The 25,914-nt window shown below is 42.4% G+C and overlaps 2 protein-coding genes across 7 annotated transcripts in view; both read right to left on the reverse strand.

Moving 5' to 3' along the window:
* The window catches only part of ARHGEF12 (Rho guanine nucleotide exchange factor 12), a 149,917-nt gene extending 135,045 nt beyond the window's left edge, over positions 1–14,872 (reverse strand). For 2 of the 4 annotated variants that reach the window (XM_019468858.2, XM_019468857.2), the window contains exon 1: positions 14,025–14,868. In XM_019468858.2, the coding sequence (XP_019324403.1) occupies positions 14,025–14,056 (32 nt within the window). In that variant the 5' untranslated portion in view covers positions 14,057–14,868. Of the gene's footprint in view, positions 1–14,024 lie in introns of all 4 variants that reach the window. The other 2 variants (XM_019468860.2, XM_019468861.2) reach the window with 2 other exon arrangements.
* Positions 14,873–17,651: 2,779 nt separating this feature from the next.
* TLCD5 (TLC domain containing 5) lies at positions 17,652–25,914 on the reverse strand. Of its 3 annotated transcripts, none has more exons than XM_019468864.2 (3): positions 25,642–25,914; positions 22,551–22,725; positions 17,652–20,895 (listed from the first exon to the last, which is right to left on the reverse strand). In XM_019468864.2, exon 3 carries the CDS (start codon positions 20,789–20,791, stop codon positions 20,357–20,359), a length of 435 nt encoding a protein of 144 aa, XP_019324409.1. In that variant the 5' UTR covers positions 20,792–20,895; positions 22,551–22,725; positions 25,642–25,914; the 3' UTR covers positions 17,652–20,356. The 3 variants fall into 3 exon arrangements, with proteins under 3 accessions (XP_019324409.1, XP_019324408.1, XP_053756337.1); XM_019468863.2 differs by having other exon boundaries at positions 22,551–22,750; positions 25,642–25,753; XM_053900362.1 differs by lacking the exon at positions 25,642–25,914 and adding an exon at positions 25,284–25,358 and having other exon boundaries at positions 22,551–22,750.

Genomic DNA, 25,914 nt, shown 5'->3' on the forward strand with positions numbered 1-25,914 from the left:
ACAATGCTTATAAAGCATTTAGAATAATGCTTCATAAATGCAAGCTGTTATTGTTACTAAGTGAGAAAACAATTGTACAAGTATAATAAATGTAAACTAGTACTAGCATCATACGAATAAACATATGAAAGGGACAATAATTTGATTTGTCACATGTGACAAGACTGAAGTGAACTACACTGTTGTGAGATAATAACCTTCCCATTTTTAATTACAAAAAATAAGCCTGGGCAAATATTTTTATAATAACCAGATTATTTATAGACTATGAATTGGTTATTTACCTCCGTGTTATTTTTTTCCAGTCTGATTTTCACCTTCAGCAACCCTCAGAAAATAACAGAACATACTCCAGACTAGTCATATAGAGAACAGTAAACTTTTCAAGCTGGATAAGCAAAGGTTTCCTTATTGCTAACAGTGTGAGGAAGCAATGCTAGCTAAAATGAGATATGGTAAATATTTATGCAAAATTAACAGACCTTTACCCCACAGGGAGGCTGCAAGCATGGGAAAAAGCAGCTTCCCAGAACTCAGCATAGCGGATGTCTGCAGATCTCCCTAAGGGCTAGAAAAGTCTCCACATCCATAAGAATGCTTCAAAGGGCACGGCTTTTTTGCAGGCATCCTCTCTGTGGGTTTTAAACCTAGTAAAATTCTCAAATTGTCATTTCCTAGCCTTTCTCTACCTAGAAGCAGTACATATTCAATAAAAGATTTAGTTTGTAGGCTTCTTTTTTAAATCAACTATCTGCCTACCTCTGTTCTAGACTCTCTAAGGTTACTAAGAAAACGCAAGGAAAAAAAACCCCAATTTATAGCTAAAAAGGATTAGATTTTAAAAATACACTTAAATATCTCTTAAGCAAATTTCCTTTCCAATGTTATGACATAAAAAGTGGCTGGACTAAAATGATTCGTGCCACAGGATTTCAGTAACAACAACAAAAAATATCATTTACGAGGAAAAAACAAAGATTAAAATTAACTCTTTTATAGCTCGGAAGATAAATCTAGAGCTTTAGAGTAAAAGTGTTTACATATTTTTTTAAGAGGTAGAATATATAAAATGAATGATAAAGAAGGAAAGATCACTATTATATACAAGAAATCTTTAAAAGGAAAATATCTCCATTGCCACTTAACCAAAGACTCTTGTTCAGGAAAAACTTAAACCCAATTTACTCAAATCACTTATACTTCACAAAGGCACCTAGTATTAAAATCATTCATTTGCTGCCTTCTTTTCCTTGTACTCAGTGTAACAATTTTTAAAGTCCCTTCTTACTGCTTTGTGTGCTTACAATACCAAAACAAACAAACAAACAAAAAAAACCCAACAAAACAAAAAAACCCCACAAAACTTGTTTTAGATGGGCCTTAAACTTCTTAAAAGAACTTTAGAATAGTTATAATGGAAAATGATTTATAAGCAACATATATCAGGCTTCAAAAAAGTCCAATGTTTACAGATGTGTGTATTTAAAGCAATGAATAAGAAACCAAAACACAATGTAGCCATTCTTTAGAGGAAATGAGACAAAATCCCTCATGTCAGCAATCTGGAAAAGGGAGTAAGTGAATAGGTGATTAAAAATAGAAAGACTAAAATATAGTTAAAAAATTATAATGCAAGACAACACTTTAATGGTGTTGCTGAAGACAAAATCCACTTTCTGGGCTTCGTCCAACTGATTCAAAAGATCAACGGACTGATCGAGATGAGCCAATCTGACTTATACTAGCAGGCCTGAGATCAGAAGGCCAAAGGAAAATGAACATTGGAATCATAATCCCAACTCTCTTGCTTAGAAACTATGTGACCTTAAGCAAGTTCGTGAATGTCTTAAAGCCTCATTTTTCTGTTTTAACATGGAGACAACAATATTTAACTTACACAGCTAAGAAGATTAAAAAAGACAATGCATAAAAAGTTCCTGGGACAGTGCCTAGCACTTAATATGTAGTCAATAAATACAAAAATCTTTTACCACATCCCAAATTTCTTTGTAAGACTAAACTGCATCCACTTTAAAGTGTTCATTTTTACCCACACTCACCTTTCCACCTTTCTGAAGTATAAAATACTAGTATACCAAGTCATCAGGATTTAAGCACTGTCTTGCTCAACAAACTACTGTACTTTCCAGAATCTTTCACTGATCAAATCAACATATTTACCACGGATGTACAAAGTATAAGCCTAACAGGTTGCTAGCACCTTCAGAGAGGTAGCTAATGAGAGGGTCTCCCTCCAAGAGTGACTAAAGCAATGCCTAATCAATAAAATGTGATTTCTTCTATTCAAAAGCAATGAACATCTAAAGCTTCTTAAATTTCACCTTAAAGCACTGCCCTTTCCACTTTAAGTAACTCACCAAAACATAATTAAACTGAAAAAAGCAAAAGGAAACATAAAAGGACAGTTTGTGATGGGAAATAATTTAATTTGGAAAATAAGGTAAGTTTCATCAGTAATAATTTTATTTCCCCAAAATACACGACTTCTCACCTTAATCTACAGCATGACTCAACGGATGTCACTCTCACAGGTAAATTTCTTACTTGTTAAATATAAATCAACAGGTAGCAAGAGCTCAAAATAACTTTGCCAACACAATGACCCAGGAAGAGCAGCCATTCATTATTTACTGAATAAATGAATAAACAAATGAAGGAATGTTGTAAAGACAGAACTCAACAAATTCTGAGGGATCCAAGGCAGATGTAAAAGTTGATTGCCAATCCTAAAAGTCTTACCGCTTCAGCAACTAGACAGGTTAGTTACTATTTCAGTCTGAATTGAAATAACTGTCTCTCCCTGTCTATTCCTCCCTTCCAAATGTATCTTAATTCTAAAGACAACCTACAGTTTGAAATATAAAGGATAAGGAATACTATCACAGCAAGGAGAAAACACCGTCACAGCAGGAGCAGCAGAAAATACCTGTGAATTCAAAATCCTTGTACACGCATAGATCAAATTTTAGGAAAACCTAACAGCTACTGTAACTTACTGACCTCTTACGCGCTAGGTACTTAAATACTTTCTCACTTCACCTTCACAACAGCTCTGCCAAGTAAGTATTGTTATCCCCATTTTCACAGATGAGAAAACTAAGCTGCTGTTCTGAGAGGTAAATCTGCCTATGGTCCCAGATATAAGTAGCAGAACAAGTCTGACACCCTAAACCCAGGAGGCTCTTTTCTCTGCATCATCCTCAAACAGTTCCCTTCTATTGCTCCCTTTTACAAAAGCTGTATATACATATGATGTGTGACTATATATATATATATATATAGAGAGAGAGAGAGAGAGAGAGAGAGATACACACACACATAAAATTAAGAACTAAAACACCTTTTTCTTTCACAGCTACTTTTAATTTCTGACAAAGAGGATAGTCTCAAAAAGAATTCTGCCAGCGGAATCAAATTAATATAATTGCTAATATTTATCCACATAATATTTCGCTTAATTCCTATTTTTAGAAACAGGACTGTACCTTGTATCCTATTAAGCAATAACTGCATGATGAGAAGCTTCTCTTTTTTTACTGGTCACATCCAGGCAGCACACCCAACTTACTTCTAAACGCTGTCTTGAGAATTCTGATCTTGCGGAGCTTCTGAGTAAATACAGTAACTAGAAATCACAAATCTTTCCCCAAAATGTGCAACTAACAAATGCAACCGAGGTACAAATATATTACTCTGACAAAGGTGCTGACAAATTATTATCTCTGAAAACGATGTTTTTCAACTGTGATACAACAAAAAAAATAACATGAACAATGGCAAGTCCAAGGGTTATTCTCCATGGGGAAAATATTACTTACATTTTAAATAGACTATATTGTTCCAAGCAACCCAAGTCAGAATCAGTTCAATGCCAAGAAAAACTCAAATTTAAATAAAAAATGTATTTACAAGCTAATGGTTTTACAAGCCAAGCATTTTCTACTGCAGTTACTACATGGATTCTGAAATGAGACTAACAACATAACTTAATTAAAGAAAACAAACCACTTGGATACCTAGAAAAACCATTTTATCCTAAGTGTTTCTAAGCACAGGGAAAGAAGCCCATTAAGAAAACAAAATTAGCTAGTCGTACTATACTAAAATAACCACTTTAATCAAATTATATACAATAATTTATTCACTAGTCTGTAAAAATCCTCTTTGATCACCTCACTGTCACCTGCCAATCTACAAACTGAAGGATTATATCTGCTTAATTGCTTCCCACTGTTGATTACATAATACCCCTTTCCCCAAAGAATTTCCTTGTGAAGCTGATGATCACAGATGCATAATGTAGAAATGACAAGTTATTGTATTACGCTGTATGCTAATAATATCTATAAAGTCTTGAGTCAAAATGGAGGCTTGAAGTCCCTCAGACAACTAACCTGAGCAGAGGAAAGTGGCTTTAATTATTTCTAAGCTAAAGTTAGACTCTCTTCCTTACTTTTAGATCACCTTAGGGATCTCCTTACAGATTGATCGAGCCTTTCTCTGCCCAGCAAATAGCAAAGGTGAATAGAAGATTTTGAGAAATGATTCTGATGTTCTTCCTCTAGAGTAAATAACATCACTGACTGGGAACTCCCAGAACACTTAGAGCCATTAAGGGCTGGGATTCCTTTCAACTGGCACCATGCCAACAGAGGCTCAGTGAGAAATGAACCCTCCTGCAAATCAAATCTGTTGCCATGTTATTTTTTCCAGGGGTTAATTACCTGCTTCTGCTATACACACACACTCTCTCTCTTTCTCTTTCCCTCTCCCTCTAAAGTGGAGAAAAGGAGGTGCTGGGAAAACAGATGACATTCTGCTGGTAAGCCTCCTCCAGAAATACTCAAAACGAAATCAAAATAGGTTTCTGGCTGTCAAAATCCAGATACACTCCATGAACATCCTCTCCTACTTGACACCTGTCAGTCCCTGGTACCATTACCTCAAACTACTAGACAGTAAAACTTCACTAAAGGAAGTCACACTTTCAGACTTTATCTTTCAGAGCTAGTGAAATATTTACGGGTGAAATGTTGAGAAACTGCTTCAAAATAATCTGATGGAGAAGCAGGGCAAGCAAACAGATGAACCAAGGCTGTCCATACACTGGTAATTATTGCAGCTAATGACGGGTACATGGAGGTTCATCATACTATTCTCTGTACTTCCGTGTATCTTTGAAATATTCCATTAAAAAAATAAAATTTTTACAGATTCAAAACAACCCATCTAATAAGCATTTATGGAGTACTTCCTGTGGTAGACTATGTTACTGTTCCTAATTTTTCCCTCTCCTCTCTCCTTCCTTGAGAGATTTATACACCCTCACCCATCAGTATGTGATTTGCAATGCCACCTGTCGGAGGAGGACACCTCCCTGGCACACTGCAATGAGCCTGACTGTATGACTTGCTTTGGCCAATGACACGTGAATGATTTACGTACACCAGGCTGAGTAGAAGCTTTAAGAGCCACTGCATGTTTGCATGTTTCCTGCTCTCTCCCTCTGCCATGCAAATGACATATCCCAGACAGGGACTACTCCTTCAGCCAGGGCTCCAAAAATGTTACAGCCAATCCACAGCTAACAAGGTGTAATGCAAGCAAGAAATAAACCAGTGTTGCAAGCCACTGAAATTGGAAGCTGTTGTTATGGTAGTACAACCTAGCAGAAACAGATATACCTACTACCGGCTAAATATAAAGAATATTAAAATGATAGGCTGCTATATTTGTAAGGATGTTTTGGTAGATAGACAAAGTTTAGCTGAGGAGAGTATGAGAAGTGGTAGGTGTGTAGGGATAGAGGTAAGATCAGAGGGAGACTTTATTATTACTGTTATATATCACTGGAATTTTCTGGTGTGTTTTTTTTTTTTTTTAACCTGAACAACACTATCTGACTGGTTGACTAATTTGGACTATTTTCTTCTTATGGTTCTTTATATTAAAAAAGAATAAAAACACAGTAAAGCAAATAGTAATCACTTAAAAATCAATAAGAACTATTCTCCTACCTTTGAGGAACTCAAAACTTAGTTGGCAATGTAGCTTTAAAGAAAGCCTCTTCCCAGAAAGTATTCATTGTTAATTTTTTAAAGCAACAAAGGGTAAATGCAAGCCAAAAATAAATAAATAAAAGTATAACATCTGCAATTCGATCAGTTTTTTTAAGGTTCGAGCAAAGCCAGTACAGGGTTTTGTATACGAGTGGTACAGCCATTGATTTCAAAGGAAATTCTCTTATTTCTGTAGGCCAGTTAAACTAGTGAAGAAGCATGCTTGAACCATTAAGTTTTGCGAACAAGCCTTAACCAGTACTATAGATAAGGTATCCACTCCATTAAGTTAACCCATGTACAGTAAAATTACAGTTAGAAGAAGAAAAGAAAAAAAGGAAGAACTCCTAACCCTATCACAGCGATTAAACAACACCTGAATGGTCACAGAAGTCAAGGTCCACAGAGTTAACTCTTGACTGCATAAGAATGTTTTCTCCTTAAATTTGAGCCATATCTGAACAAAGCAGTAACTTGCAAATATGATTACAAGCATGTCTGCACTATTCATCTTAAGATCTCAAAGCATCTCACAGACATTAATTTAACCTTCCCATGCCCTGAAAGGTAGATGTTACATAACATTATAACCATCCATCCTGCTGCTACAAAATATTTCAATACCCCTTCAGCAGTACTCGCTCTGAGAAGGCCTTGCCCAAAAAGCCAATAAAACAGGAAATAAGCTGACAGTGCATGTGCCACCAACAATCTCTGAAAAGATCAGACCTTCACCCACAAGAACCACTTCCTCTGAGTAAACCACAGAGACAGTACAGGGCAAACCACATCATACCAGCTTGTGTCCGGAGCGCAGGCAGATAACCCATCTAAAATCAATGGAAGGATATATTTAAGCCCCTTCGTGAGATTTCTTACCCGGATTTAAGTGTACAAATCTTCCTCAACTTACGATGGAGTTCCGTCCCGATAAACCCATTGTTAAGTGGGAACTATCGGTAAGTCAAAAACGCACTGAACGCATAACCTTCGGGACATGACAGCCTAGCCTAGCCTACCTGAGACGTGCGCAGAACACGTACATGAGCCTACAGCTGGGCACAATCATGTAACACGAAACCTTTTTCATAACAAAGCGTTGAGCATCCCACGTAATTTATCGAATACAATACTGAAAATGAAAAGCAGAATGATTCTCGGGGTGCCGAATGGTTGTAAGTATACTGGTTGTTTAGCCTTGTGACCATACGGCTGACTGGGAACAGCGGACGTGCTGCCTCTGCCCAGCATCGAGAGAGTACCGTGCCACACAGCCCTAGCACAGAAAAATACCAACATTCCAATTCCAAAGTACAGTGTCTACTGAAGGCACATTGCTTCTGCACTCTTAAAGTCTTAAAAAACTATGGTAAGTTGGGAACCATCTGTACTTTGGGGACTTGTGATTCTTCTAGATAAGATACAGCCACCTTCTGCATTACACGACCAATTTTACATATAACTTCTTCAGACGCCGATGAAATCTCCGGTTTACGACAATATAATCTACATTTTCTGAATTCAAAGAAGACCCACAAAATCCTCTTTGACCTTGTCAGTATGTAAACCTAAAATCAGTATTTAAATGTGATATTTGACCAAAAGTACAGTCTCAGAGCAATATCATTAAATGACAACAATAAGCTTTGTAACATTAAAGAAAAAGCAGTGTACAAGTGGCAATTAACTGTAAGCATGAACTAAACCCGGTTTTCTTAGATTTCTCTGTGAATTTCTTCGTGAATTGTTACTCACAGTCCCAAGACAGGAAATCTAATTTTTCATTGGCCATTAGATTTGCTTGTCTTTCAACACTGGGAAGCCACCCAGGCCTATCATGTGACTATGATCTCAAAAACCAGGATTCAGCATTTGAATTAGTAAAAGATCCTGTTTTGGTATGAATCTAAACTGTCAGCTGCATTGGTACATGCTAATTCAATAAGGCAAACTTAGTGTAAATTTCTTCTTTTACTGAAAGTCGATAATGTACGCTTATGCAATTGAGGCAAAGCCTCTAACCTTCAGCACCATCAAGTGTTACCTCCACAGAATCAAAAAGCTAAGAATGATTCTACAGCACTAGCTTCATAAGCTTGTCTGGGAGGTAGAAGCTGCCTTACAAAACCTTTCAAACTTGGCTATCTCGGTACTCTACGTACTCTAAGTTGCAAAAGTAAAATGCCCTCACTTTGGCATGTTTCCAAAATTCTCAAGTTTGAGGAAACAAAATCATGAGCAAAAGGCAAAAGAACAAAGACATCTATTTAAATAATTTTAAACTAAGTTACCATCAGTGAAAAAGGTCTACTAATAAAACATTCAAGAGCTCTACAATCTTATGTATTTTGTAATAATTCAATGCGTACTTTTTCCTTCTTTTATGGTCTCTTATCATTAGTAACAGTTCTTATAAATACAGTGACAAAAAGAGACAGTATTATTTCAATATTAACAACAGTGCGTCTCACTGGAAGAATAACGCTAAGCATTGCAGGTCTATTTCTTTTTCACTAATATGTGGAAACAAAAAAAAATGCAAAAAGTGACATACAATTTAAGGTGAGACTGAAAAACTACTGCAGGAAAAAAAAAAAGGGAATAACTTCCAGATATATCTCACCCCACTGCGACAGATATTTTACTTTAGAGCTACAATCACATCTCTTCATTTACTTACAAGTTCAGAAATGTTTTATATTCACTTCTGATTGATTTTCAAGCAAGGATTCCTCTAATGTTTATTATTTTTGTTTGCTACCCATTTGTCACATAACTGATAACACTTGTCACATTAGGGGCACTCATATTTTAAAGAATCACTTTGGAAAGAAGCCTTTTATAACATACATAATTGCTTGATTTAGTAATTATGCTGTTTGTATAAATTTGTTTTATTTGATTGTGATATCTCCCATATCCATTGTAAAAACTATCTAAAATAAAAGTGAGAATCTCTATAGCCCTAATTTTGGGCTATGCCTGGAAAAAACTGAAGACCCTGTGAATTACATTAAACTGAAGTTGGAAATTGCTGCTCTAGAATATGGGTAAAGATAAAATACAGAAGTACATCTAAGGAACAAAATCACTTTGCACTAGGAGAGCGACTGAGGAAAAGTTAATAAAACATTAAGAGGGGCAGGATAATTGTTAGACAACAAATCATCAGAAATACAAACTGGCTAAGCAAAGAATAGGGTGGGGGTAGGGAAGAGCTGCTGATTAACTGTCTAAGCCAGTTAGAGTCATATAAACACAAAATGGGAGGACAGCAAGTACATACAAGTAACAGGACAAATCAAAAGTCTGAGCTAAAGATCAGGAAAAACTTCCTGACTACAAGATCTATCAGATTGTTGTTCAGTCTCTTGAGGAAATGACGAGAGCTTTATCCTCTAGAGATACTTCAGGCAAGAATGTATAAAGGATAGAAAGCATCCTATAAGAAAAATCTAACTTGGTCAGATTGGAAGATTACTAAAGGAAAGTAAGAAAAAAATAATACACATAGAAACACCATAATTTAAAGTAAAAAGTGGGGGTAGGACTTGAGAGCCAGAAAAATCTAAGTTAAAATGGTGGCTCTGTCCTTTCCAGTTTTATAATCTTGACTTAAATTCTATGAGTTGCCTGAAGTGTAAGTGATGATCTGACCCGGGGGGGGGGGGGGGGGGGGAGTCAGAAACATTGTAAATGTTAAAGAATTACACCACAGTAAGATATTGCTACATACACAAGAGTGTTTTACTCAAAAGAAAACAAAATGTTACTCATTTTATACTTTCAGTTCAAATGCCACCACATTTTGAAGACTCTTAATTATTAAAAGGGAAAAGAGAATATCATCAAATGAACATTTAAAACATCATCAAAACCAAGTTTTAACAAACAAGACTGAAAGAAGTTAAGCTCCAGCTCCCTGTTCCTGAAAATGTGACATGGTCAATTTCTAGGAGATAAGCAATTATATGATAAGAAACATTTCTAGTAACTTTGTCAGACAACCATGATGTAAGAGTCTCTCCAATTACCTCTGGAAAACCATTAAAATATCCTGCTCTCTGTGACCCATATCAGTTTGCTTCAAATTTCATTTCCTAAACTGAAAATTCAAACTTAATTTTAAAAATCCTATGTTAACTCAATGCTATCTACATTTTAACAAGAAATCACTAATGGGTTAAGCAGCATCACCAGGTTAACATATTTTTGCAGTGATTCAACTAAAGATTCTCTTGTCACCTCACTAAATAAATGAGAACATCTTATAAATGTGCCATTAATCAGGAAGACTACAGCTCTGCACTTTTTTAAAAACTTCACACTGTACACGTTGACTCATGTAAAAGTGTGCAAGTGAATGTACTAATGCACGCCTATATGAATCAAGATTTTATACTGTGCTGGAAGAAAGCAACATTAAACTGAATACAAAGCTAGCACTGTGATCCTGATCCCCAATATCAATTTTGTATTTATCAAATGACTGACTTCACAAGTAAACATTACAAACAATCTAACCTTGCATATGACTCAGGCAACCTTGAAAATAGCACTCATACAGGAGTGTTTTGTTTTCTTTTTTTAATCAAAAGCATTATGTGGCAATGAGGGCAGAAAAAGCATCATGAATGAAAATGTTAATTACTGGGTACATGCGTATAAAGTCACAGGTTTGCATACTCACTGAAAGTTTGCTTAAGTTAAACAAGCTCAAACTTGAACCCAGTACTAAGGAAATGCCAATATATCAAAAACCTTTGTTTTATCCATCAAAGTAACAAAATCCACAAGTCCTAGACCAGACAAAGGTCTATTTATTTCAAGTAAGACCCTTATAACAAAATCCTACCTGTATCGTCCCTGAAAAGTCACTGTTCTAGAATCTGGCCTGAAATCATTTAGTGAGTCCACTGAAAGAGCATTCTCTCGCCTCTATCTCTCAGAAGAAATTCCAAGTGCCATAAGACCCCTAAACGCTCCAGGACAGAAGACAGGCATCTAAGAGGACTGCCAACAATTAGGATACGTTTTGGGACTGAACACGGCAGTCAATGCAAAGTGAAGAGCAGCAATCAGGTATTTCTGCCACTTTTCAAGTGCTGATTCTCAAAGTGGAAAGAAAACTATACATCTCACAGAAGTTACAAAGCAAGACACTAGACGGTATTCATAAGCTTCTTAGATTAAAAAACAAAACAAAACAAAACAAAAAAACCTATTCATATACCCTACATGAAAACAGTAGCTACCATGAACATAGTTTGGATTTTAAATTGACGACTATACCTTTCAAAAAGTGGAGCATGAGGGGTCTGGAGAGTAGACGAAGAGGAAGAGAAGGGAGCAAATGAATGTGTTAATTTAACTGCAAAATAATAACAGGATATAACAGAGTTCTGAGTATCCACAGTGACCAATCAGAGCCTAAACATAGCTGAATTCCATCCCAGCCCCAGCACGTCCCTAACACAAGAATAAAACCCTTCTTATCTTGTTCAGCCATGTGTCGCCTGCCACAAACTGCAAAACAGAACAACGCCCAAAACCAGCTAGTCTGATTTCAACTGAGGACAGACAGACTCTGTAGTCAGAAGCACCACAATGAAAGAACTCTAACTCACACAGCTGGCCTGGTGGGTCTGCACACTCTACAAAACAAAGCCATACCACATACGGTACTTCAAACTTGAAAGGATCTTTAAAAAGCTACACTGGCACTGTTAATTTGCCAGTAGCTCTAGAATCAGCAAAATATACCTACAGTATACTGGAAGTGGACAGTGAGAAGAGAGGATGAAGGAGGTAGAGCCGAGAAGCTAAGAACTATTCTGTACTCATAACTTTGTTAAGGTACCCTAGAAAAAAAGTAACACTAACCCAGCACTTCCCTATTTCACTCCAACATATATTCAGATCAGAGACAGCTACTCTTCTAATGCACAAATAGATGCTTGATATTTACAGAAGACGTAAAGAAAATGTAATAGTCACCCAAGAATAATCTTATTAAAAGAAAACAAACGAGTAAATTCCTAAGATACAGGTATCCATACTGTCTCAGCAATGCATATTAAATTAAATGGCTATTAAATGGTTTTTTTACTGTTTAAAAAAAAATCTATAAAATCAGCCAGCCCCTGAACTAATTCAAGGATACTAACACCCAAACCAATTTGCAGATTCATCTTATAGTTAGAATACTCATCTTTTAATCCTTCGTGCCTAGCACAGTGCCTGGTAAAGGACATTTATTGACTGCATGCTTATTGTATATTTGTATCTCATCTAAGCTATGAGAAAAAAAAAAACCCAAATCCCAAGATTTTATTTCCAAGATAATGGAAAAAGGAAAAAAAAAAATCTCTGAGCACAGAGAAGAAGAAAGGTTATCAGGTGGGCACTATTAGGTGATTTTCATGTGAAATGAGCTGGTGACCCTAGGTTCTGTTTCTACAAAATTAAACACCCCTAATGCCACAATAAAAACTACCAACACTACACTATTTCCTAATAAGACTTCTTGTCTAAAGGCTCAACAGAGAGGGCAAGAATTGAATGAACCAGGAAAATAAAAACAATTACCCACACACCCGTTCAAGTGATGTCTCCGTACCAAAACACCCTGAAAGTTAAAGGACTGGGGATGATTCAAGGAAATTAAGATAAGAATTGTTGCTACTCATGATACGGGTACAATCTGAAAAGCTGAAAACCAAAATTCATCTTAAAGAAAAATACGCAAAGACTACAGTTTAAATATTTGATGGAATCTTTTAGGTGAACATTCACGTGACACTGGAAAGCATCAACAGGAAGAGGAAGTTCTGTTTCTGGAGTAGCTGTTATGGTATGATAATGGAATTTGGCCCTTTTAAAATCAACAAATGAGTCTTACAATTGGGTGAAACTCTCTTATTAGGAAATTCAACTATTTTTTTGCGAGAGCACTATGGTTGCACTTTTCATCAAAGTGCTTTCTTTGCCCCCTAGTTCAGTCGTTTGATTTTTTTTTTTTTTGATGATGTAATGGTTTGAACAGTGACTAAAAGAAAAAGGTTGACTGAAATTTGGAATCAGCACACAATGTCATCATGAAAGTGAGAAATAAAATACAGTAGTGGAATTTATCATTGAAAACAATATTCCAAAGAATAACCCTTAAGGGTAAAGAAGCTCCACTTACCAACCACCAGCAACATAGATAAAACCTATAAAGGACCCACAGAACTCAACAAATCCACCTGCCATGCTTGTACTACCTAATTCGCTTAGGGTTTGTATCCCTTAAATGTAAATACTTCTCAAAGACAAAATACTAAAAATGCAGCAATTAAAATCAAGCCCCATGACTTTCTCTCCCCCTTTTTTAGCTCCAACAAGAGCCTGTGATTTACCAGTAATTTCAATATTCTGTAAAATTATTAGATAATCAACGCTACACAGGTCAACATTCAAAGATCAAGTTCAAAAACCACCATGCAGCAGTCTCAGAATGAAGTTTACAAATAGCAATTCCTAAAAATCTAACAGGGTCTGGAGAACCACAGGGCAGGAGTAAAACTGATGATGCACCAATACCCCAGCCGACTTCGGGCACTGACCTTCACCCAAAATGACCTTCCTCTGGTTCCAAGATAAGTACAGAATCCCAATGCACAGTACAGACACAAAACCACAATCATGGTTTGACCTACCCCTTCGCCGAGAATCTGGAGAAAAGTTTCTCCCCAGAAAAAAAAAAAATAAAAAAGCTACATTTCCAAATCCAATCAACCGGGTAACTTGGCAGCAACCCCAGACTAATTGCAGAGCTCCCAAACAACCCTCTCTCCTATGCCTGTCAACTTCACTGGTCAAAGGCAATCGGCTATCACGGACTCTCTGCTAGGTCAGGCCGAACCCAGGGAAGCTAAAGCGCAAGGGGAGCTTCATACCAACCTGTCGGTGATAGTAGACTGTGTGCCGCTCATTGGGGCCCTTGGCGAGAGGTCCTTCTTTTATCCAACTTGCATTTTACAGTAACACCTCCACCCCACCCCCAGTGCTCTGGGATCAGGCCCGACTCCGTAAGGGACACAAAAGTCCAACTCAAAACTCCATGCAGTCATCTAGAACGTCCGACTGGAAGGGGTCAAGGAAAGGGGATGTAGGTCGGAGCAAAACAGGGTATCTCCCAAAACAACCCGAGAAAGTCTGCCAGAAGGAGAGTTCTAGAGCTAGAGGGCAATCCTCGGGAAGGCACACGGAGAAAACTCCGTCACGGGGGGGAAGTCGGCGAGCCGCAGGGAAGGGGCCCGGGAGTCCCTCCGGGGCTGGGGCGGGATCAGCTCGGGGCTGGGTGTCGGCTCCTCCTCCGGAGTCTCGGGGGCTCGCGAGTCCCCGCCGCCGCGGGGCCAGCCGCTGTGGTCTCCGCTCTCTATCTGGGGCTGCCGGCCGCTCGTGGCCGCAGCCTAGGCAGCGTCTCGGGCCGTCCCGCGCCAGGCTCGCGCGGCCCCATGTCCCCGGGCCGGGGGACCCCTCTCGTCTTCCTCGCCGCCCCCACCAAGCTCCGGGCGCTGGGACGACCGCGGGCGCCGGGGGAAGGGGTCCCGCAGCCAGAGGTGACAGGAACTTGGTCTCTCAGCGCCGCGGGCTGCTCCCCATCCCTGGGAGGCCCGGACTCTTCCGCAGTCGGCACGGGCGGCGGCGGCTCCTCCCCGACGCGCCGGTAGGCGGCGGTTCCCGCGAGGGGCGGGAGGTTCCCGTCCGGCCCGGCCTCGAAGCACCGGCCCCGGAGGCCGGCGGCGCGGCGAGAGCGACCACTCGGAGCACAGGACCGGCTCGCCGGGTCCTGGGGCCCTCGCGGGAGCGCGCGCGGCGGGCGGAGGAGGCCGCCGGCGGTGGGGGCCGCGCGACGATCGCAGGCGCGCGCACGGGTTCCGGTTCCGGTTCTGTCTTCCCGGCCCCGGCCGCGTCCAGCGCGAGCTCGCGCTTCCCCTCCCCCGTCGACTTTTTTGGCCTCCTCCCCTCTGACTTCGGGAAGCCGCCTCACCCGGGATCCCTCCGCGGCGCGCGGGGCCGCCCCGCCGCCCTCGCCGCCCGGCCTCGCTCGTCTCCCCCGCGCCTGCCCGCGCGCCAGGGCCGCGCGGACGCCTCCGCCGGAGTCCTGTTTGGGGGAGCGGAAAAGTAGTTCTGCGGGGCGGAGGGAGGTGGGAACCGGCCGTCTCCGGGAGTCCCACCCACCGACCCAGCGTCGCCCCCAAGGCCCCGGGAACGCCGGAGAGCCGTACTTTGGAGTCTAGCTTGTACTAACTCGGCTTTACCCGGAGACCGCCAAAGAGCACTCCACCAGTGCAGAGGCGTCCGGGAGGAGAGGCATCACCCGCCCCCTTGCCCTGGAAACGTTTATTCCTTAATGGAATGTACTTGTTCTTATTTTCTGATAACACGTAACGACTACTTGTAAACTGCTGGCAACGAACTCGGGTCCAGGTGCCAGGACACCATCCCTCTCTTCCGCAGCAAACCCCAGCAAAGAGAGGGTTTGGCCTTGGCCGCTCACCTGGGGCACCTGCTGGCCTCCTCCCAGGACAGGGGCCGCCGCTCACAAATCCTGGCTGCCAGGGCAAAGTTAGAGGACGGTGGAACGTCGGGCTGGGGGGAACGAGAGTATGGGAATTGGAGCCAGGATTTCTTGGTATAATATTGCTTTTAAGCTGCTTCTGCCTTGGCAAAGTGACATGTCTGAGTTGCCAAATGGAGAAAGCATGGTGCTTTCCACAGCGACTTCACAAGCTTGCTGTGAAGAGAAATGGGAGCAGCAAATAAAGTGCATTTATCCGGTAGAAAGCATTGCGGTTCTCTCTGAAGAGTTCCCAAATATTTGGGGAGGGGGCTAATTTTTTTTCCTCCCGGGTACATGTAGATATCCATCTAGTTTTATGATTGCATAATCCCGTAGTGTAGCAATTGTTAAGTACCACATACAATACGGTTCAGTTCCTCCGGCCACTGCCCTAAGTGGCTGTCCCTTTACCTGTTTTCAGAGTCAATGAGTTCAAACCTGCGTTGGTGGGAGAGCGTCTTCAGCCTTTCTGTGGAAGTCAGGTAATAAGGCAAATTTAAGAAAGAGTGGATGTGGAGAGGGGAAACAAGGACCTCTTAATGATGCTGGTTCTAAAAGTCAACCTGCAACAGTTCGTGAAAAGATCATTATCCCTGAATAGATGCATGAGCTAAGGCTGACGTTAGAACGGGGTAAAAAAAGGAAAAGATAAACAGAGGCCAAAGATGACTCTTTATTGCTTGATTTTTTTTTTTTTTTAATTTTTTCAGGGCACAGCCAGCTAATTTTGTAATGTTTATTTTGGGAAAGAATAGCACCCGATAAAAGTTCCAAGCCACTTTCCTAATGATCAGACCAGGACACATTGCCACCTGCTGGTGTACCCCAGGATAACTCTACCCTGAGAACTCTTTTAATTGCATATTTTTGGCATATAACTGGAAAGAGCTCTATCCATCTGTATAAAATGACCAAAATGCAAACCTTATCTCCAAACCTGTATCTTTCTTAAACATAGTAAATATCATTTTGCCATACCCTAATAGGTACGAAATTAATTGGACCCAATGACTCATCAAATCATGCATTTAAAAAATGAGTTCTCCTCTTTCCTTCAAGAATGCCTCACTACTTGAGCTTCAGGAATAAAACAAACTGGAAAGCTTCCTAATTCACCTTCCCTTCCTTGCATACAAAACCTCTTGGCAGGCTGCTTTCAAGATCTTTCCAAACTTAAACAGACCCAAAGTTCTAGCTGTGAGCAAAGAAGGCATTTGCTGTGGGAAAGCTTCAGAAGATGGTAAGCAAAGGATTTAATTAAGCCAGTGGTTATTCATTCCAGAGCTATTTTTTTCAATGATGAAAATCTCTATGTTCACCCACAAAGCTCTAATGGTAAAAACATCTCTGAAAGCCTCTTTAGAACTGTTGGTAGCTCTAGACTGTTCTGAAGGCTCTAACTATAGAATGCCTTCAGAAGAGTCCCACCAATCTAGGTGGAACACACTCCCCATGGTCATTAGTCCCTTACCTAAAAAATTGACAACAGTGACACAATCCACCATGCATGCTCTTTGAGGTTTCCCTGGGGAGGGGGGAGGGGAGGGAGACTGGCTATCCTAAACCACATCCTTACCCATTCTTCTTTCAATGTTTATTGAGCACCTACTATGTGTCTAGCACTGCTCTAGGCATTGGAGGTGCAGTTCTGAAGAGAGCTGAGGGTCCTTATCTTCATGGAGCCCACTCCACATCATTTTCAAGGCAACTGCCCAAACAAATGGCAAAAAAAAAGAAAGGAAGTTCTTCCTCAGTCTTTAGCAAACTGTTTTCTGTATTCTGTATGTAGATTGTTGCCCCGAAAAGTAAACAGCATTAGGAATGGTTGATGGTTAAGAGCAGATAAGTGGTATTTCACAGATAATTATAAATATGGGTCAACATTTCTACACGCCATTTGTTTTTTTGTTTTTTTTTTTTACACTTCTTGGCAAAATCACACCAAAGATACAAAGGCAGACTCTGGGTTGATAAAAATTTATTTTTATAAAATTTAGTACAAATCTTATTGAAATATAAATCTTGAGCAGTGTTAGGAATTATTACATAGTAATCCAAATGCAAATGAATAAAATACTTCATTTTGTCCGACCATACCACATGTTAATTAGCCCTTCGTTTACCCGTGATGTCAAAACTCAGCATCTTAACTGCTGAGTCACCTTCATTTCCCATTTTTCTCTCAGGGAGGTTCCTTCAGAGTTACTAGTTAAAGCATCAAGAAAAGCTGAAGTGAGCTAGTTTTCTTCTCTTATTATTTAGGTTATTCAAAACGCAAAAGAAACCTGCGTACATTCCCAGGAGTACCCCTAAAACACCAAGGTCTGCAATCCCTTCACGTCTGAGGAGTAAAAAGAAAAAAAATTGGTACCAGATTAAGCCTATTCATTTGTCTGGTATGGAACAGGTGGCACTGTGCCAAAATTCAAGAGCCAGCTTTTACTTTTTTTAAGCTCCTGCGCCAAGCCACTCTTTTTCACTAGGCTTTTGCTAGAATCAGCATTCCCCGGCATCCAACTTTGACCACAGTTTTGTTGGAAAGAAGCTCACCAGCATTCTGGGGATACTGATCCCAGGGAAAAAAAAGAGACGGGGATGCTACTGTCAGATTATTTCCATCCGCAGCAAAACTCATTAAGCAAATGACAGTCATTTTAAAAGACCACTGGCAACATGCCTTGAAAGTTGCTTTTCCCAGAGTAATGATGACGTCATGCCATTCCAACGCTCCGTCATGCCTGGGCACTGACATCCATTTTCAAGACCACGCGTTAGGTTCGTATTACCGGTGACCATAGAATGGGCGGAGACTTCCTACCGACCTAGGCTTAGACTTCGGTAGCCCCACACGTTTACTCACCAATTAAGCAAATCAATCCCCAGGGGTCTAAATGACATAATCCAATAAATAAATAAAAAGCAAATAAATAAATAAATAAATAAACAAACAAACAAACACATAAATCGTCCCTTTCCCCATAAAAGTCCTACATTCATTCACAACAGGGTTTAAACTGAGATAGAGAACACAAGTGACCTGCCCAAGTGATCTGGCAAGTGAGTAGCAAAATCAGTTAAAAGAACCCAGAAAGTCTTGATTCCTAATCTCTCATGTTAAGCTTACGTTCTTGCTTTTCCTGGGTGGATGATAGACTATCGCACTGAGAACTTTTTGTTTGTTTCTTTCCTTCTAGGACTGGCCTTGCCATCCGATTTTATCCATAGAGAGTGGCACCTTGTTCAGAGAAAAGAAAACGTAGGAAGTGGGCTACAGGGAATGTGTTTGGGGAAAAAATAAAATAAAATTCGCCTCATCCCCCTGAGGCCAGTACACTTTACTCTTTGGTTCTGGTTTGCAGGATGTATAGCAGGGCTGAAACCTGAACTGCCATCTCAAGCACAGTGGAATCCACATGCTAAATCCCTATGGAATTCAGTCACAGCCTCTCATGCCTAGGAGATTAATGCACAAAAGCCCTGAGAATTGGCATCATTTTCTCGGTAGGGCAGAACCCGTACAACAGGACTCGGTAAATCTGCCCACACCTCATTCATCTCTCATCCGAAGCCCTAACTCCCTGGTTTTTGTACAGAAAAGAGTTACCAGAGCAGGCCTGAACTCCTGTCCTTGGAAAGGCCTCCTCGCGAGGTTGGCCCTTGGCTGGCATCTGGAAACTTAGATTTCAGGAGGGCTCCCTTCATTAACTGATGAGAACGGCTCACCGTGCCTACACTGTGCGAACAATATGGTTTAGGCTGAACACCTGCTCTCCTTCTGGGAGTCAGGAATTCTGCTACATGCCAGGCGATGGCTGCCTGCATGACCCCCAGTAAAAAACTGGGGCACTGGGCATCTAATGAGCTTCCTCGCTGGACATTTTACACGTATCGCCACAAATTGTTGCCAGAGGAAATCAGTGCATCCTAAGGGATCCCACTGGGAGAGGACTCTGGAAGCTCGGGCCCGGTTTCCCCTGGACTCTGCCCAAACACCTTTTCCCCTCACTGCTCTTCCCTTGAATCCTTTCCCTGTAATTGATCACAGCGAGGAGTTGCACTACATTCTGAGTCATGTGAGTCCCCTCAGCAAAGCACCAAACCTGGGGGTGTCTCGGGGCCCCTCGACAGTTGGTTTCGGGTCACTTCTCTCATCCTTTCCCTTTGTTTAAGCACAGCCCCTTCCCTGACCCAAGGCTCAGAATGCCAGACGTGCATCTTCCTGGAAGTCCCTCACTTTAGAGTAAATGGGGTGACTTTATTTAAATTGCTACACGGAACGCAGGAACAAGGGTTTGTTCAAGGAGTCAATTCTCGAAGAAATTCTCAAATTCCTTCCTGAGCGGTCTAACCATCAAGCATCCCAGAGACAAGAGGACCCGAGGACACCACGAACAAAAAGGAAGGCAGCTGTGCCCACCCCCACCTCACAGCTCTGACTCATTCACAACTACCACTGAGTAGTCTCACTTTCTACACCTGCGCCACGGTAGGCATGAGTGTTTTAATACTGGTATGGGCTTCCCTCAAAGACTGACCACACTGCCTGATACGTTTAGCCCTTTCTTGAAACCTAAGTGTGTTATGAGCCTGATTCTAGAACAGCCGTGATCTCCAACCTGGGTCCTGTGGCTGACTAACCCGATCCAGCATCTGGAGGAAGCCTTGGCTAGCGCGTTTTGAGATGTCCATGACGCTTCAGCTGCCGCTCCTCCCTCCGCCTGCTTCTCCAGGCGTGGTACTTTTTGATGCTTTTCTTCCACGCAAAGCGCCAGATGCTAAACATGAAACACCAAGAGACGGCATACATCGCCACTCCCCCAACCTTCACAAACCCCTTGGGCTTGGGGGAGACCATTTCACAGAAAAGGAGGCGAGCTCCGACGCCAATCCTCACTCCGGTAAACAGAGCCACGAAGAGGAAGTCCACCACATCTCCAGTGAAACTGTGGTAGTGCCCTGTTTCTCGGAGAAACCAGCGCATCTGTAGCAAGGGGTTGGTAATCTCACTTCCAAAGAGGACCGCGTTGACCTCTGTGCCTGATTCTCCGAGCACCAGGGCCATGATGATGCCCAAAATACTCAGGGTGTGGTGAGCCAGCATCAGGGCCCCCTCAGACTGGAAATAGATGCACCAGCCCAAGTCGAAGATGAAGTAGCCCAAGGTGAGACACAGTACGTGCACTTGAAGAGGTGTATTGGGTGAGCCTGCAATAAACCGAGACAGAAGCAAACTGAGTGACCGGGAATTGTATAAGAACAGTGACCTTGCACGAGGGTCCTATGTTGTTGTCTCCCACAACAGGGCCACGATGATCAGTTGCGTCACCGAAAGCAAAAACAAAGGCAGGCGCATGCATTGTAATGACAACCAAGACTAAAATCTAAAACCTTGGTCTTTATCAAACCACATAATGTGACAGGCCCAGGAAATGCTGGATTTGATGAATCAGCTCTCAATGAGTGATCTGAGCAACAGCCATTATCTCCGTGCCCACTCAGTTATTTTGTTCTTTCAACTAAAATCTTACAGTTTCTTGCTTTTTTTTCTTCTTTTTATTTTACGTGTTTGTTTAACCAGCTTTAAAGGTCTGTTTCCAGACTCTTTCAGTTATTCTGCCCTGGATGTCGGATTAATTTCTTAGCTTAATGGGTTAGATTGTTGGACACTTGTGGCCCTGACCCTTCTCGAAAGCGGGCCTTGGAAAGAACCCCAGAAGTTAGTGTGTTCCCAGCTTACGAAAATCAAGTACAAGGACAGGACACGTTGAAATCTATTTGAAACCTTCATACGAGACACAAAGCTTAAGAGCTGCTTTCGTATCAGTTTGACAGTTTGGGGAAAAACTCAGAAGCTCACTATAGAAATTTAAGGAAATTAAAACAAAAAAGGATCTAAGGAATTGAAAAAAAATCACATCCTAGGGGATTTCTGGATTGAATTGTCCCTTGCAAACTCACGTGTTGAAACCCTAACCCCCAATTCCCTCAGAATGTGACTGTACTCGGAGACTGGGCCTTTAAAGAGGTAATTCAGTTAAAATGAGGTTGTTAAGGTGGGCTCTAGTCCAATATGGCTGGTGTTCTAAAATAAGGAAATGAGGACGGACACACACACACACACACACACACACACACACCAACAGAAGACCACGTGAGGACACGGCAAGAAGGAAGCCACCTGCAAGCAAGAGTGAAGCCTTAGAAGAAACCAAACCAGCCAACAATTTGATCTTGGACTTCTAGCCTGCAAAACCGTAAGTAAATAAGTTTCTATTGTCTATGCTCCCCAGTCTGTGCCATTTTGTTATGGCAGCCCCAGCAGACTAATTCAAGGGGACACAACTTTTTTATTCTAAGGAAGTAATACTCAGACATTTAGCAGCTTAAAAATCAATATAGGTGCCCCAAATAATGAGACATGAGTTAAATAAATGACGATGTATGCATACAACACAATATTATATCACAATTAAGACGGGTAAAAAAAAATCTATATAGATGTCCTTCAAATATACAATCGAGTGAAAATTGCAGGTTATCAAAAAGTATGTGTAATACAGTCCATTTGTGTCTGTTTGGGAGTGGTGGTGGAAGATACTGATATTAGCTTTATGTTTTTGTACGTTTCGGTGGCTTACAACGTAACAGGCATTTAAAATTTGTTTTAAAAGCAGAGAGTTATGAAAAGCAGAAATAGGGACACATAGAATATCAGAGTTAAAAATGAAGACGGCCAGTACAAATTATAACGGTAATTCCTCTTCAATATTGTACACATTCTGTGAAAATGTCCCATCCTTCCAAGACTACCCCCAAATTATATAATCCGTTAGGGGAAGCCCTCTAATGTCTCCACCTACCTGGGTGGGTAAAAGGCCAGGGGCCATCGACGAAGCCAATATAAGCTGAGAGGCCTATGGAGAGGACTCCATGGGTGAAAGTAACCAGCCGGCAGTTCCACTCATAGCTTCGGTGCTTATTCAGGCGGCAGAAAGAAATGTAGAGCGAGAGCCAGCCCCCCAGGCTGCACAGCACCTGCGGACACAGACCTAGTGCCATCCTATGATGAAAAGACCGAAACCAGAAAAACAAAATATACCCTAAGAAAACAGCACTGGGTCAATGCGAATATAATCTTCATTTCTTCTATAGGAGAGTACAAAAACATTGCCTTCACTGAAACTCTTCCTTATCTACACAGCTGAGAATCTTCTTCTTTTTTAAAAAATATTTATTCGGGGTGCCTGGGTGGCTCAGTCGGTTGGGCGTCCAACTTCGGCTCAGGTCACGATCTCGCAGTCTGTGAGTTCGAGCCCTGCGTCGGGCTCTGGGCTGATGGCTCAGAGCCTGGAGCCTGCTTCCGATTCTGTGTCTCCCTCTCTCTCTGCCCCTCCCCCGTTCATGCTCTGTCTCTCTCTGTCTCAAAAATAAATAAAACGTTAAAAAAAAATATTTATTCATTTTTGAAAGAGAGAGACAGGGCGTGAGCAGGGGAGGGGCAGAGAGAGCGGGACACAGAATCCAAAGCAGGCTCCAGGCTCTGAGCTGTCAGCGCAGAGCCCGACGCGGGGCTCGAACTCACGGACCGTGAGATCATGACCTGAGCCGAAGTCGGATGCCCAACCAACTGAGCCACCCAAGTGCCCCAACATTGAAAACATTTTTTTAAAATAAGGATGAGTACATGTCAATAATCTGTCAGTGATGACTGACCTTGAACAATGATACATGAGGAACATAGTACACGTCTTCGATAATGTGTTCACTCCAATGAGAAGCTCTGGTGAAAAAAACAGGACTACTACCTGTGGTTTCTGCTAGAGGTCACATGACATGTCGCAGTTTAATGTGGTTTGAAGCTGGCATTAAACTCAACTGAAATTGGGACTTAAGTCACAGTTTTACCAGTTAAAATGGAAACTTGAGGTAACCCTAAACACAGAACTAATCAGACTCTATATATTTTGGAAGAGAAAATAATCCGAGTTCGATTCAGTTCCGAAACCCAATTCAAAGACTAACCAAGAGGGAAGCAGAGGGATGTGGAGGTGCATGTGGGAAGTTTTTGTTGATATAGAAAAATATCGGGGCGCCTGGGTGGCGCAGTCGGTTAAGCGTCCGACTTCAGCCAGGTCACGATCTCACGGTCCGTGAGTTCGAGCCCCGCGTCAGGCTCTGGGCTGATGGCTCAGAGCCTGGAGCCTGTTTCCGATTCTGTGTCTCCCTCTCTCTCTGTCCCTCCCCCGTTCATGCTCTGTCTCTCTGTGTTCCACAAATAAATAAAAAAAAAAAAAAAAAAAAAAAAAAAAAAGAAAAATATCTTTGGGGCACCTGGCTGGCTCAGTCGGTTAAGCGGCCGACTTCGGCTCAGGTCATGATCTCACGGTCCGTGAGTTCGAGCCCCGCGTCGGGCTCTGTGCTGACAGCTCAGAGCCCGGAGCCTGTTTCAGATTCTGTGTCTCCCTCTCTCTGACCCTCCCCCGTTCATGCTCTGTCTCTCTCTGTCTCAAAAATAAACGTTAAAAAAAGATTTAAAAAAAAAAAAGAAAAATATCTTTAAGGCAATTATTTAATTATTTTAGTCAGAAAGCTACATTTTGAAATTTTTACTGATGACAAATATATCAGGCCAAGAATGACTGTAACTGAGTCAATCTAAGTCATACAGGACTAAAATCTTCAAGTAACCAAGATAGTATTAATATTCGTTAGCTCCTCTATTGAAATTTCGTACAAAAAAAAAAATTTCAGGTATCTGTCTCATCTCTGCAGGAATTTTCTGCATGGCTACACTTATTGCTTAACCCTATTCTGACAAGTGAAATAATATCTGAGGACCAACACACTTCAGTACACAAGCCGCTCCCAGGAATGCTATCCAGAGAGGGCTTTATGAAGGTCAAGTTCTGCGCTGCCTTCAGCTGCAAGCAGCTTTCTATTCAAGAAAACAGTAGGTGTCAATCACAGACCTGAGTTCCAATTCTGTCTGTGCCCCCTAACTAGCCATAAAACACTGGGCAAATCACTGTCACCTCTTGAGCCTCCCTTACAAAAAAAAAAGGGGGGGGGGTAGGAAAAAGAAAGAGAGAGAGAAGAAAAGAGGATTGTAAACTCTAATCCGGCCCAGTTCTGACAAGGAGTTCTGAGATAAATTTTGTAAAGCATCTAGGCCAATTTTCGGAGCAAGGCCCAGAAATACAAAGTACCCAGAGTGAAAAGAACCGTCCTCGCTTATTTCCTTCTAAATGCCAGGGTCACCGGCCAGTAATGCGGATCAGCTCATTTGGATCTGCTGATTAGTATTTTTAGAGTCCTCTTCCCTGAATCCTAATTCCCTGGCAGCACAGAGGAAACAGTAGTCTATTTACAAACACTTAAAAGAATAGACATTTGTAAATGGCAGATACAAGTCTGTGACCTTGGGAAAGTCAGTCCATCTCTGGATTTCGGTTTTTTACTCTTGGGTAAAGGAACGGGGGGGGGGGGGGGGGGGGTATTGAGATGGCCGATCGGGCACAGAATTCCAAGGCCCCTGTCCTCGCTCCTCCCGTTCCCGGGCCAGATTCGGGAGGAGGAGCGCTGGGCGGACCCACCTGGCGGGCGGCCGCGGAGCAGGCGTGGCTGGGGCGAGCAGCAACCCCGGCGCCCCGCAGGCACCGCGACCGGCGCATCTCCCTCGGACGCGCCCGCGGACCGGGCCACGCCCGGCTGCGCGCACCTACGCCGCGCCGCTGTACGGGCATCCCGCCGGTCGCCGAGCCTGGCGAAGCAAAGCCTCCCGCGCCCCGAGGCAGGAGGAGCCCCCCACCCCCACCCCCACCCCTCGGCCGCCAGGCCAGACCAGACCATCCGCCCGCCTCCTTCCCCACCAGTGGGCCGGGCGGGTCGGGCCCCCCGCGTCCCGAGCCCAGCCCAGCGGCAGGAGCCGGGCGGTTCGCGCCGCGCTGTTACCTGGCCGAGCGCATCGGGAAGCCTCGGGCGCCTCGGCCCCAGAGCTCGGAGCGCGGATCGTCGGAGCAGGAAGCGGCGGAAAGAGGGAGAGAGGACGAGGATCTGGCGGCGGCGGAAGAGGAGCCGGGGGTCTGGGGGCACCTTGTGGCTGGGAGGACGGAGCGCAGAACCCGAGCTGGACGGGGAAAGTCCGTGAAGGGAGCCGAAGGGTACTCCTCCTTCGCTCGGGGCCCGGAATGGGGGGGATGGATAGCGAAGGGTCACCTGGTGGTC

The sequence above is a fragment of the Panthera pardus genome, unplaced genomic scaffold (assembly GCF_024362965.1).
Source record: "Panthera pardus isolate Hobbes unplaced genomic scaffold, ASM2436296v1 HiC_scaffold_12, whole genome shotgun sequence".
In the NCBI taxonomy this organism is placed as follows: Eukaryota; Metazoa; Chordata; class Mammalia; order Carnivora; family Felidae; genus Panthera; species Panthera pardus.